General features: G+C 39.4%; 1 protein-coding gene across 2 annotated transcripts in view; it reads left to right on the top strand.

Annotated features, from left to right (window-relative positions):
* The window catches only part of CSMD1 (CUB and Sushi multiple domains 1), a 1,601,557-nt gene that overhangs the window by 1,131,088 nt on the left and 457,450 nt on the right, over positions 1-13,019 (top strand). For both annotated transcript variants that reach the window (XM_074329288.1, XM_074329289.1), the window contains exon 8: positions 5,381-5,468. In XM_074329288.1, the coding sequence (XP_074185389.1) occupies positions 5,381-5,468 (88 nt within the window). The remainder of the gene's footprint in view (positions 1-5,380; positions 5,469-13,019) is intronic.

The following is a 13,019-nucleotide window of genomic DNA, read 5'->3' as shown; positions in this document are numbered from 1 at the left end:
TTTTATCTCAAAGGTTTTGACTAAAGTTTAATGTATTGGTATCTATGGCATGTGTCTTCTGAGATTTGAAAATATAGAATCCAACAAAATTAGACTTAAAATGATATTAAAATCACTATTTCCTCTCTTTTGAAAATGTTTCTCTGAGGTGCTGGGTATCCTGCTTAAAGCAACATGACCCTCTCCAGCTGTGAAGCTTCAATTTTCATAGAAATTAATTGTTCATGATGCTGATGAAATTGGTAGTTGGGATTTATGGAGCTTATTGTTTACTTTCTACATGTTTGTCACCATTTTCTTTTTCTGTCATTATCCCATCAAAAGCCTGTGTCTCTTTCAGAAAATCGGCCAGATTTTGCATTTTAGTTTCTCAACACTTTTCTGTTATCTTCTGCCATCTGTGAGCCATTCAGGCTTGTCTAATTCATTCTGTCCTCTCATGTGCTCTCAAAGAATTTCAACAAGTCCCCTTTCTTTAATAAATAAGCGACTTTGACATTATCTTTGTAAAGATCAGCGTGTTTTGATCTGACTTGGATGGGTACGCCCACTTTCTCTCATTCCTTTTTCCCACTAGTCCATGTGTGAAGAACAGGAACGGAAGTCATGATAGACCTGTGTAAGACTTTATGTTGTATGTTAGGACAGTTTGGCACTGTCTGATAGTGAAACAGCGAGTACACACAAGTAGACTACTTCTGCTGAAAACAAGGCTGGCCGGTCCCCTGGATGAAGCTGCCCTCACTTGACTCAGCAGTAACTTTTGCTGAGGGAAACACAGGAGCCATCTAACTGATGAGGGCAGAAACAAATGCTGGAAGTAATATTCTGCATTGGGGTTTAAATAATTAGAGCTAGAATCTACTTAGGAGATCAGTTTTAGAGACGTACTAGTAAACCACGTCCTCCTGAATGGGAACCCTGCCCTAGCATGTGGCACGGGCCACGAAACCATGGGGTTGGAGACAAAGTTGTCGGACAGTCAGGTTGACGGAAGTTCATTTGCTGGTAGGTTGCAGATCGATGAGTTGTTGGAACCCACACATGCAGTGGTGTGAAACACTCAGCATAAAACTTGAGCCACTCCATGCATGCAGTTCTGTGGTGTGAAGTGCATTCATACTGTTCAGTGCACCACCATCCGCCTTCAGAATAGTCTCTTCTTCCCCTGCTGAAATCCTGTCCCTGTAACCAGTAATTCCCCAGGCCTTTCTCCCCCAGCTCCTGGCAACCACCATTCTAAATTCTGTCTGTGAATTTGGCTCCTTTTCACTTTCAAGCTCTTTGTGCCCTTTGATCTAAAGTGAGACTCTTGTAGATAGGATATGATTGTACATACAGTTGTATCCTGCTTTTTCTCTTTTGTTTTAGTTATTTATCCATTATGCCAATCTGTGTCTTTTGATTGGGGAGTATATTATGCTGCTGTGATAAGCTACCATAGCCTGGGTGACTTAAATAACAAAAAGATATTTTCTCACAATTCTGGAGGCTGGAAGTCAAAGAGTAAGGTGTTGGCAGGGTTGGTTTCTTCTGAGGCCTCTCTCCTTGGCTTGGAGAAGGCTCTATTCTCCCTGGGTCCTTATCTGGTCTTCCACTTCTGTGTGTCCTAATCTCCTTATGAGGACATCAGTGATTTTGGATTAGGGCCTACCATAATGAAGTCATTTTAACTTAATTCTTCAAAGATCCTATCTCCAAATGCAGCCACATTGTAGGATACTGGAGGTTAGGACTTCAACATATCAATTTTGGAGGGACAGACAAGGTGTGCTCAAACAATACAGTGAATGTTTAAATAAAATGTGTTACAGTAAAAGCCACATTACCATTAATCCCCCTCAAAATACTCCCCCTCACTTCAAACACACTTATCCCATCGTTCTTGCCACTTTGTGAAGCAGTTCTGGAAGTCCTTTTTCGTGAGTGTCTTTAGTTGGGATGTCCTGGCTGCCTCAATGTCCTAAATCGATTCAAAACGTTTACCTTTCATGGTCCTTTTGACTTTGTGAAAGAGCCAGAACTTGTATGGTGCCAGATCCGGTGAGTAAGGTGGATGAGGATGCACTGTAATGTTTTTATTTGACAGAAATTGCTGTACCAGAAGCAATGTGCGACATGGAGCTTTTCTGTTGTGATCACAAAATACGGTGAATGCTGCTGCCGCGTGCCATCCAATGGAAAGACAGGGATCTTCAATATGGGAAGGGGCACATCGAACCTTAATAACAGTGTGTGACAAGTTTCAACTTATTTGGTGCAGTTGGGTGTGAGCTACGGTTGAGACAAGGTGTGTTTTAAAGTGTGCCGTAAATCATCCTCCATCATGACAACGCTCTGTGTCACACATCGCTTCTGGTACACGGCAATTTCTGTCAAAAAACCCCCAACCGTTATGGTGTGTCCTCATCTACCTTTTTCACCGGATCTGGCACCATGAGACTTCCGGCTCTTCCTAAAGTCAAAATGATTCAGGCCAGCATACCTAAAGACACTCATGAAACAGCACTTCCAGAGCTGCTTCAGAAAGTGGTAAGAACAGTGGGGTAAGTGTGTTCGAAGTGAGGGGGGTACTTTGAGGGGGATGAATGGCAATGTGTCTTTTACTGTAAAACTTTTTAAAATTTAAACATCCACCATATTGTCTTATTACACCTCGTAATTTATTCCATGCAGAGAGTAGATTCCATTCACATTCATAGAAATTATCGATAAGAAAGCACTTATTTTTACCGTTCCCTTTTTTGTTTCTGTATGTCTTACAGCTTTTTGTTACTCATTTCCACCATTAATATCTCCTTTTGTGTTTAGCTGATTTTTTTTTTTTTTTTGTAGTGACACATTGTGATTCTCATTTCTTTCTGTATATTCTATATTTTCTTTTTGTGGTTGCCATTGAGATTACGCATAATATCCTAAAGTTCTTGTCTATCTTAAATTGATACCAACTTAACTTCAATCGCATAAAGCACCCCCAGTGCTTTATACTGTCTATATCACAGATTACATTTCTATATATCATGTACCTATTAACATAGATTTATAATTATTTTTATGCATTTGTCTTTAAATCCTGCAGAAAATGAAAATGTGGAGTTGCAAATCAAATTTACATAATGTTTTTGCTATTTTTTATTTCTCCCTTTATTTACGTTTACTAGAGAATACTGTATTTTCATAGGGCTTTGAGTTATTATCTAGTATCCTTGCATTTCAACTTGAAAAATTCACTGTAGCATTTCTTGTAAGGCAGGTATAATAGTATAGTAATGAACTCACTTAGCTTTTGTTTGTCTGCTAATGTCTTACTTTTTCTCTCATTTTTGAAGGACTTTTATGCTATATACAGAATTCTCAGTTGACAATGTTTTTCTTTCAGCAGTTGAATATATTAACCCACCGCCCTCTGGTTTACAAAGTTTCTGCTGAGAAATCGACTGATAGTTTTACCGGGGACCCCTGTTTATGATGAGTTACTTTTCTCTTTCTGGCTTCAAGACTTTTTGTTGTTGTCTTTTGGCAGTTTAGTGTATATCTCGTTGTGGGTCTCTCTGAATTTATTCTACTTGGAATTTGTTGAGCTCATTAGATTTGTATATCTATGTCTCCCCTAATTTCAAATGTGTTCAGCTATTATTTATGCAAATGCATATTTAAAATCTTCATCTAGCAAGTCCAGTGCATGTGTTGCTCTAGAGGCTGTTTCTGGAGATTAATTTTGTTCTTTGAATAGGCCATGTTTTTCTGTTGTTGTTTCTTTGTGGGGTTTTTTTTGTGTTTTATTGTTTTTTTTCCCTTTGATCTTTGTTAAAAGTTGGGCATCTGAAAGAAACAGCTACTTATCCCAGTCTTTGCAGAGTGGTATAGAAGACCTTTACCAAGTTGTAAGGGCCCCTGGGCCTGGAGATCAGCCTGCCTGGGTCTGTGTGTGTGTGTGTGTGTGTGTGTGTGAGTGAGTGAGCTTCCCCCTCCATTCCAAGCTGCTCTGAAATACCCCAATGTCCCCAAGAGCCTCACTCCAGCTTCTTCTCAGGGTCTCAGATGTTCTGTTGTATCCCTTGGCCTGTGGTTTCGTGCCCCCAGGTGCCCACAGGGCTGCAGTCCATGTGCAGTTTTTACACGCAGCGCTGTCCACCATCGCCTTCCATGGTTTCCACTGCCCTTCCCCCCTTGAGCTCCATGTCAGTCCCTCTAGCAGCCCACAGACAGGCCAGAACATTGAAGACAAGTTCCTTTTAGTTCCTCTGTCCCAAGGAACGGGACTGGGAACAGGCCACTTCCTCGTGACCTTCACTGTGCCACGAGTGGGACAAGGATGAGTCAAAATTGCATTAAATTGTCTGACACTGTGAACGCGGCTTTTTCTTCATCGGGCGTTTGTTTGGTTGCTGTGGGTCTGTGTGGTTTCCAGAGCTCCTAAGAGTTATTTCAGTCAGTCTGTAGTTACTCATTTGCTGTTTCCACAGGAGAACGACAGCCTGGGCCTTCTTATTCTGCCATCTTACTGTTGCCGCTGCCCAACTTTCTGGGTTGTTTGTAAATGAATCTTAGAAAAGGCAATTCCATCTTTCTTTCCAGAAATTTGCTCAATAGTTGGCTTGTGACTCAGTTCAGTCTAGTGTGAGGAAGTCTGTGAGAGCGCTTCTGGGAAGATGTCACTGTGAGCTAACAGAGACCACCTCTTTTTCACTCCAGCTTCCGTTGGTGGAGAAAAACCAAACAGGGTATAGTGGGTGTGGGCGTGGCAACCATTCTATCAAATAAGCAAACGGGTCCTTAGAAAACGCCTCTGTGACTGTCCAACATCCCACCAGGAGGAAAGGCTCTTCATAGAACAGATTCAGGAGACAGATCAGCACATCTGTACCAGAAAACCAGTACTTGTTTTAGTTCAATGATGAACACGTTGGATGATTAAAATATGCTATAATAGGTAATATTATTTAAAGTATCTCTTGTCTAGATCTTAATAGATAATTAACAATTCTGTTTCATCCGTGGGGGGGGGGGTGATGAATGAAGTCTTTTCCTCTGTGTAAACTTAGGCATTTTCACCGTGCTCTCTTTCTTCCCATCATGCTAATAATTGTAACCTGTCAGAAGGTTGATCAGAAGGAACAAATTTTTTAAAATTAAGTTGTGACCTCTTCAGTAGAATTAAGGTTCAAAAGAATGCTGGGATCTTTTCACTGGATAAGGAGTCTTTGTTTTTTAGGAATAAGAATAAAGGTTTATTTTAATGAAGCTAAACTCTCTTAATTCTTAAATCACATTTTATGTCATAATAATTTAAGAACTAAATTTGCCTAATATAAATTTGTTACCTGGGTATTTCCTCAGCAGCTACACAAAATTATAACAATGTTTCTTTCCATTATAGTGAGTCAAGGGGGTGTTGCTTTGGTCTCTGACATGTGTCCAGATCCCGGGATTCCAGAAAATGGTAGAAGAACCGGAACCGACTTCAGGTAGGAGATAACGTAATGATTTGAAAAGTCTGTTATTTTCTAACACATATATAACTTCAGCTTGTCATTTTTAACTCTGTTGTCGTTCTGAGGTAAGGATACAACTTCCCAGTTATCATGAAGCTTTGTTATTTGTAGAACTCTAAAATACATTGTGCTGAAAAATTCCAGGTGATGCCTTCCATTGTATGAGCCAGTATTGAAATTTAACTCAAAATGTATATGATCAAAATTTCTCTCCATGGTATTTTTTTTCTGTTTTTAATTTAACTTCCCATATTCTAATGCATTTTGGTTAACGTTTTAAAAAACAGATGGGACAAAAATTTGACTATCACTTCATAATTCATTACATAAACTTTTACAATGATGACTGTACGTGGCAGTCAGTGCATTTTCAGAAAATGTTCTGATTCATTTTACTAGGCTCATGATGAACTGGAGATGATTTCTAGTCTTCATAAATGTAGCAGCGCTAATAGTGCTATTTCTTTGGATTTTTATTGCTTTCAGTTATTTCAAGACACTTAACATTTGCCAAGTCACCCCGCATGGATACTTGTATTCAGAGTAAACTGCGAAATCAAAACGTAAAAGGGAGAATAAATGTGTTTTTGCCTCCTTATAATCTCACCATTTTTGACAGATAATTAAAGAAAAAAAAAAAAAAACAAGGTAGCGAGTTTAGTCTATTAAACTGAGCCAGAAATTGAAAGAATGTAGTGACCCTGTTAGAGAAGGAAGAAGGAATGTTACCCACTGAAGCTGAAGTGAATGGCATTTTTTAAAAGGACAGAGAAAGAATAAACCTGTGTGTAGGGCAGGTGTGAGCAAGTTGGTAAAATGATATTTTTTACGTGCAAAGGAAATGGAAGTACAGATTTCCTGTAGAACTAAGTATAAATGTAAATATTATTTTCCCATCTATGTGTGTGCGTGTGCATGTATATATTTATAACTGTGCACGCTGCTTCTACTCGCTCCTTGACACTGGCACACTTTTGACCTAGTAGTAGTGCCTGCTGTGTTTAAAATAGAATAGTAAGTTGGAATGGATATTACTTAAATATCACAAATTTTGAGTGATATGTTAAAGAACACTTAGTGTTTTCAGTTCAAGTTCCTTTGAAACAGAGCCTCTGATGGGGATTCTTAATCAAGTGATTTTTAGAAACATGTTCTCTGGAGACAGGGAATGAAAGAGGCAGGATAGGGTCAGAGTAAAAGCTAAGAGGAAGCTTGTGTTAACTGGAGATTAGCTTCCGTGTGTTCCTTTGGGGTGTTCTGGAGCACAGATTGTATCAAATGGCTGGCTGCACCAGTGGTGCCCACTCCCCTGCCTGTCCATCACTGGCTTCCTTTCTTTGGCTCAGTGAAGCTCCCCAGAGCAAGAGCTGCTTAAGAGCCATTGTTCTCCAGGGTGTGTGGTGTGTCCAGTGGGTGTGGTGGTCAGAAGAATGCCAATTTCCAATAGCATATAGCCAGTTAAAGGCATTCAAGAATGTTGTCTCTTTTGAAAATTAAGCAAATAGATGAAATTTAAACATTCTTGCTATAACTCATAGAGCTTTCTGTCCTATATATTCCTTTCTTATCTCAACAGTCACCTCCCCCATTTTTCCCCCAGGCAAGAAAAAATGGTCGACATTTTTTCTGACTTCCAAAGAACCTTACACACCCCTCCATTAGAGTTCATGGCCACATAGCTTCATTATCTGTTTGCACATGGCCATTTTCCCACCCAACTGAAGCTTCTTTAGGAAAGGGGATAATATCTTATTCATCTCTGCCTCCTTAGTGACTGAAACAGAGACCAGCACAAAAGAACTCAACATGCACTTGTCAGGAGCACTTGTGTATGAGGGGAAGTGCCCATCCAGTATTCTTCCCAGGAATCTAGCACTTCCTCCCAGGAATCTAGAAACTTCCTTGGTTTATTTGGCAGAGCTGTTTTAAAACAAAGTGAATTAAATTGTATCTGACAGTGCCCTACAGTTCAAATTGCATCCTGTGGTAAAGAGAGCCAGAGGAAATGCTTCATCTTTCAAACCTGGAAAGGAATTCAGAAACACTCGGCTGGTCTCTATTTACTAGCGTGAGTGCAATAATGAAACATTATTATCTCAGGTGAGTCAGCTGGCCTTTGCTCTATTGCATCCTTATAGCAGCCGTCGTCCAGAAGAAGTTTAACTTCAGGGTCTGCTTTAGCTTTGAGGGACGTGCTGAGCCACCTGGGAAACGCCAAGCTGGGCAGCACGGAAGGGATGAAGGACCTGATCTCAGATGGGCCTTGAATCTTCTGCTCTCATAGTGTCCTGGGCAATCTCTGTTTTGGTTTATATGTCTCCAAGTTCATGGCAATCAATAACATAACAGCTAGGAAAACGATTGGAAAGATTAAATTGTCTACAGAAGCAGCTATGGAAATGTAGACTATTTCTGCCATCTATGGGTGTGTATGTGTGTGTAAATATATATATATATATACACACACACATATATATGTATGTGTATATATATATATTAGGTTGGTGCAAAAGTAATTGTGGTTTAAAAGAAAAATAATGGCAAAAGTCGCAATTACTTTTGCACCAACCAAATATATATACATATATATACATATATATATGTATATATATATATATGTATATATATATCAGACACGCACACGTGCACGCACACGCACACACAAAAACAAAAAAACACCAAAAAAAAGCCCTATGGGAAGCTAGTTCTAGTAGGTTTTTTATATATTTCGTAGGACTTTTTCCCTAGATGATCCTGTCTGCTAAAAATAAAGGCAGTTTTAATTTTTTTCTTTATAATCTGAATGTGTTGCCTGAAGGCAATGACTAGAACCTGTGTTACAATGTTGAATAGAACTGGTGAGATATTCTTGCCTATTTCTTTTATCAAGTTGAGGAAGTGCCTTTCTATTTTTAGTTTGTTGGAAATTTTTATTAGAAATGTATATAAAATTTTGTCAAAAGCTTCTGTACATCTGTTGGGCTTGATCTTTTTTTGTTTAGTTTGTTAATGTGATCTCACTAATTTTTTACTTTGCATTCTGTGATAAAATTAATTTGTTTATGGTGTATTATCCTTTTTATATACTTTTGGATTTGATTTGATTTTTTTTAGATTGTTTGCATATATGTTCATAAGAGATATTGGCCTGTTGACTTTCCTTGTAATGACTTAATCTGGGTTTGCTGTAAGAGTAATACTGGGCTCATAAAATTAATTGGAAATATTTTTTTCTTTTTGACTATCCTGGAAGAGTTTGTGTAGAATTGGTAATACTTGGGAGATTCATCAGAGAAGCCATCTGGAATTGGAATTTTATTATGAGAAGGTTTTTTAATTAGAAATTCAATTTGTTTTCTACTTGCAGGCCTAGTCAGCTTATATGTCTCTACTTGAGTGAGCTTTGACAGTCTGTATCTTTTAACGCATTTTTCAACTTCATCTAAGTTGTCAAATTCATTGGCATAAAGTTATTAATAATATTCCCTTATTATCCTTTAGAGCAATAATGATATCACAGTTCTAATTCTTGATATTGGTGATTTGTGCTTTCTATTTTTTACCTGATTTTTCTCTATTGATTTTACTTGTCTTGTATTCTATTCATATCTGCTCTAGTTTCATTATTTTTTTTCTTCTGATTATTATAGGATTTACTTGCTCTTTCTTTGTAATTTCTTAAGATTTAAGCCATGTTCTAAAGTCCTGTTTTTTTCTAATGAGGGTAGTTAGTGCTATAAATTTCACTCAAATAACTGCTTTAACTGCATCCCAGAAACCTGATGTTTTCCTTTTCTTGCAGTTTACAATACTTTCTATTTTCCCTTCTGATTACTTCTTTGATTCATGGATTATTTCAAAGTGTGGTATTTAGTTTCCAAATATCTAGGGATTCTCCAAAGAACATTGTGGTCAGAGAACATACTTTGTATTACTTAAATTCCTTTAAATTTATTGTGAATTGTTTTCTCGCCTAGAATATGCTCTATCTTGGCAAAAACTCCATTTGCACTTGGAAAATAATATATTTCATCATAGTTGGGAGTGTTATGTAAATGTCAATTAGGTCACATGGTTGATAGACATGGTCCAAGTCTTTAATACCCTTACTGATTTTCTTACCATTCCATCTGTCTTCTCCTCTCCTCTCTCCTCTCTCCTCTCTGCTCTCTGCTCTCTCCTCTCTCCTCTGTCCTCTGTCCTCTCTCCTCTCTCCTCTCTCCTCTCTCCTCTGTCCTCTCTCCTCTGTCCTCTGTCCTCTGTCCTCTGTCCTCTCTCCTCTCTCCTCTCTCCTCTCTCCTCTCTCCTCTCTCCTCTCTCCTCTCTCCTCTCCCTCGGTGCTGTTACCTTGATTTGTATTTCTGTCACTATCAGTTTTGCTTACCATTGCTTTTACATCAGCAGTGGAAATAATAACACATGTGAAAGGGGATGTAATGTCGTAGTATTATTATAAAACTATCAGACCCACTGAGAAGGTTTCACTCCCCATTCCAGGCATCTGCGAGCCATATTTTGAGAAGAGGTGCACTAAATACGTGAGTTGACTCTCTCTCACCTAAAAATTATTGTGGGAGTTATAATGAGAAAGAACATATGAGGAAAAAAACATGCTATTCAAATATTTGCTATATTGCAACTAAATTAAAACTCAGTGTCATCCTGCTGGTAGTTTGGGACGGTGTAGTGGTCATGGGCAGAAGAAATGCAAGGTTTCTACTTGCTTACTGACCCTCCACCCATGTGACAGTAGGATCCATGTGTGTTCAGATGCAAGCTGGAAGATTATGGCCATGGAAAGATACGTCATGAGCATTAAGTGAAATGACACGTGAATGTGCCTAGCATATAATAAACTCACTATAGATGTTGCTGCTTTAATCAGAGGGAGGGTATTCTTAATTGTTGTGAGTCTTTTTAAGACTTCTTAATGAAGGCAATTCAGTTCTGTCTAAATTCTTATAATCAAAACTAATGACTAACATGTAATCCAAACTAATGACCAACATTGTCAATATAAGTGGATAAAATTCATTTGTAGTTAGCACTGTAATTATATGTAATTTGGGGCTGTGTTCATTTGAAAAGAATTCAATTTATTAGGTTGGTAAAATACTCCTCATGTCATTTAATGTATACTAGTATTCTAGTTTCTTCAGAAATCTTTTTTTCCATAGACAGTCTAACTGTTAACTCCAAGATTATCTATAAAGAATTGTAGATAAATGAATCCCAAAATGCAAAGCTTTCTTGTTTGAATTCAGATCAATTTTGGAACAGTTGTCTGAATTTTCCTCACCATTGACCACTTGGTAAAAGACAACATACATTCATCAGAACGGCAGGTTCCCGAGTAGAGTGATGGGAGAATTCAGACACCAGTATGTGGAATGGAGCTGGAATGGGGAGGAGACGTATGCGTGGACACTGGTACCTAGCATTCATCTGTTTCCCAGGCTCGCAGGATGTCCCCCCTATGTACAGGCAGATACAGTTATCCCCAGTTTGGCAAATACAGCTGTTGACATAGTTACAGTTGTGATTTTAAATGATCTCACTGACCGCAAAGCCCCTGTTGACCTAAATAGGTTGTAATAAGAAAATGCTAATGACTGAATTTTTCCCACCTGCCATGCAGGAGCTCTGGGCAAGGGTATGCCCTCTGCGGGCATCACAGAGTAGACAAGTGAGGAGTCGAGATACTGCTGGAATCAGCCCCAAGCCGAGCACACTAGGTCATGCCCCTTAGCCTGGGGTTGTCTGTGCTCGGCAGGGTTTCCTTTGCCAGCTGACTACTAAGAGGGGATGTCGCGTGCTAATTTGCTAAAGGATCCACACAGGTGACAGCAGCCATGCTACACCCTGCCACACGGTATGAGGTCTTTATGTATAAAATGTAAATATTACATATGTTATATATACTTCCACAAATATTATATATGTACGCGTATGTACCCATAAGTTACAGAATCCCGAGATCTATCCTTTAAACATTCTTTATCACATCTAAGAGATGCTGAAATTGGATTTCAGGACTTCCCTGATTTCTCTAGAAGGGGGCTCCTCACCTCCTCCGTGGCCCGCTGTCCTTTCCTTCCATATGTGCCCCTCTCACTAACCTCCATGGCCGACCCCCATCTAGCACCGATGCTGGATTTACCCAGGCGGCATCGTCTGCCCTTAAACTCCCTCGTCCTCAGTTCCCACTGCTGCCCTTAGTGTTCCGTCTCGCTGCTTTCCATTCCTACTCATGTTTTTGAGCGAGTGGGCCTGCTCCTGCTGTACCTACACCGCCCATGCCGGCTCTTCTCAGCTGAGCAGCGCAGACTAACACAGAAACAGGTGCAGGGCTCGGAGAAGCCGTGGGGAGCGCTCACACATGGCCCATGGTCTCCCCGGGGCTGACTTGTTGTGAGCTAGAGTACGTCCTGCCACCTCTGCCCTCAGCACCCACACCAACTTCTATTTGTAGGATGAGGGGTCTTCCCTCCACCTGCCTCTGCCCAGTTACCCCAACTTTTCCAGCACCTCGAGCTTGTGCCCTGGATTTAGTGTTCTGCCATCTTAGAGTCATCTGGAGTGAAGAAACATACATTTATGTTGCAGTTATGTTTCTGTCACGTTGGGTCATGAGATTCTGAAGGAAAAAGGACAGGCTGTATTGATTTTATTTCTTATTACTGATCCGAAGACATAGTAGTTCTTCTTTTCTCTGTTGAATTGTATTAAATTGAAGCTAACAGGCCTGTCCCTAGAGATGCCAGCTCATACATAGCCTGGCGTGGCATCCACCTGAGCCAATTAAGCTAACCACCATGGATCGGAGGGCAGATCATCAGCCTTTCTTAACACGTGACCCACACTCAAAAGGGACTTGAAAGACTGATACTTATGACTTCAAAACTAGGTCTGTAATCTACATTATTCTCATTTATATATCACCATTCAAGCTAATAGTTGTTCCTATATCTTAGCACATTATTTTTCTCCAAGAGATCTCACATAAATGCACTTTATAAAGTTAAGGGGTGTCAAATGGAATTATGTGTCATCAGATGGAAGGAGAAACTGAGGTACTTAAAGGAGGAATTACATGATCGATGCAAAGCAGGAAAAAATCCGTAACCCAGGTCTCTTAATAAAAGTGCATCTCATTTCTACTAATTTCCACATCCAACTCTCTTTCTCTTCTTGTAATGTGATGCTGGTTTCATTTGTAGTTCTGAGCGTGTTGCTGCAAGGAGTTTCATGATTTCTCCATGACAGGCGGATGTCAGGGACAAGGGCCACCTGTTTCTCGTTACATGAAAATATAAAGAATTGCACTTGAAAATAGTATATAAACCAGAAACTAGACTTTTTTTTCCCTTAAGAATGCTTTTTTTTTAGTTGTTTCACTGACTTTTTTTTTTTAATTTTCATATAATGAGAGGAATGAGAGAAACACAGGTAAATTGTAAGCTACTGCCAGTTTTATTTTTGGGGCATTCAAGGGTCTCATTGAGGTGATGTTGTCTTCTCAGT

Source organism: Rhinolophus sinicus, linkage group LG04 (assembly GCF_036562045.2).
Source record: "Rhinolophus sinicus isolate RSC01 linkage group LG04, ASM3656204v1, whole genome shotgun sequence".
In the NCBI taxonomy this organism is placed as follows: Eukaryota; Metazoa; Chordata; class Mammalia; order Chiroptera; family Rhinolophidae; genus Rhinolophus; species Rhinolophus sinicus.
The sequence above is the reverse complement of the archived record's forward strand: the minus strand, read 5'-3'. Positions and strand labels throughout refer to the sequence as shown.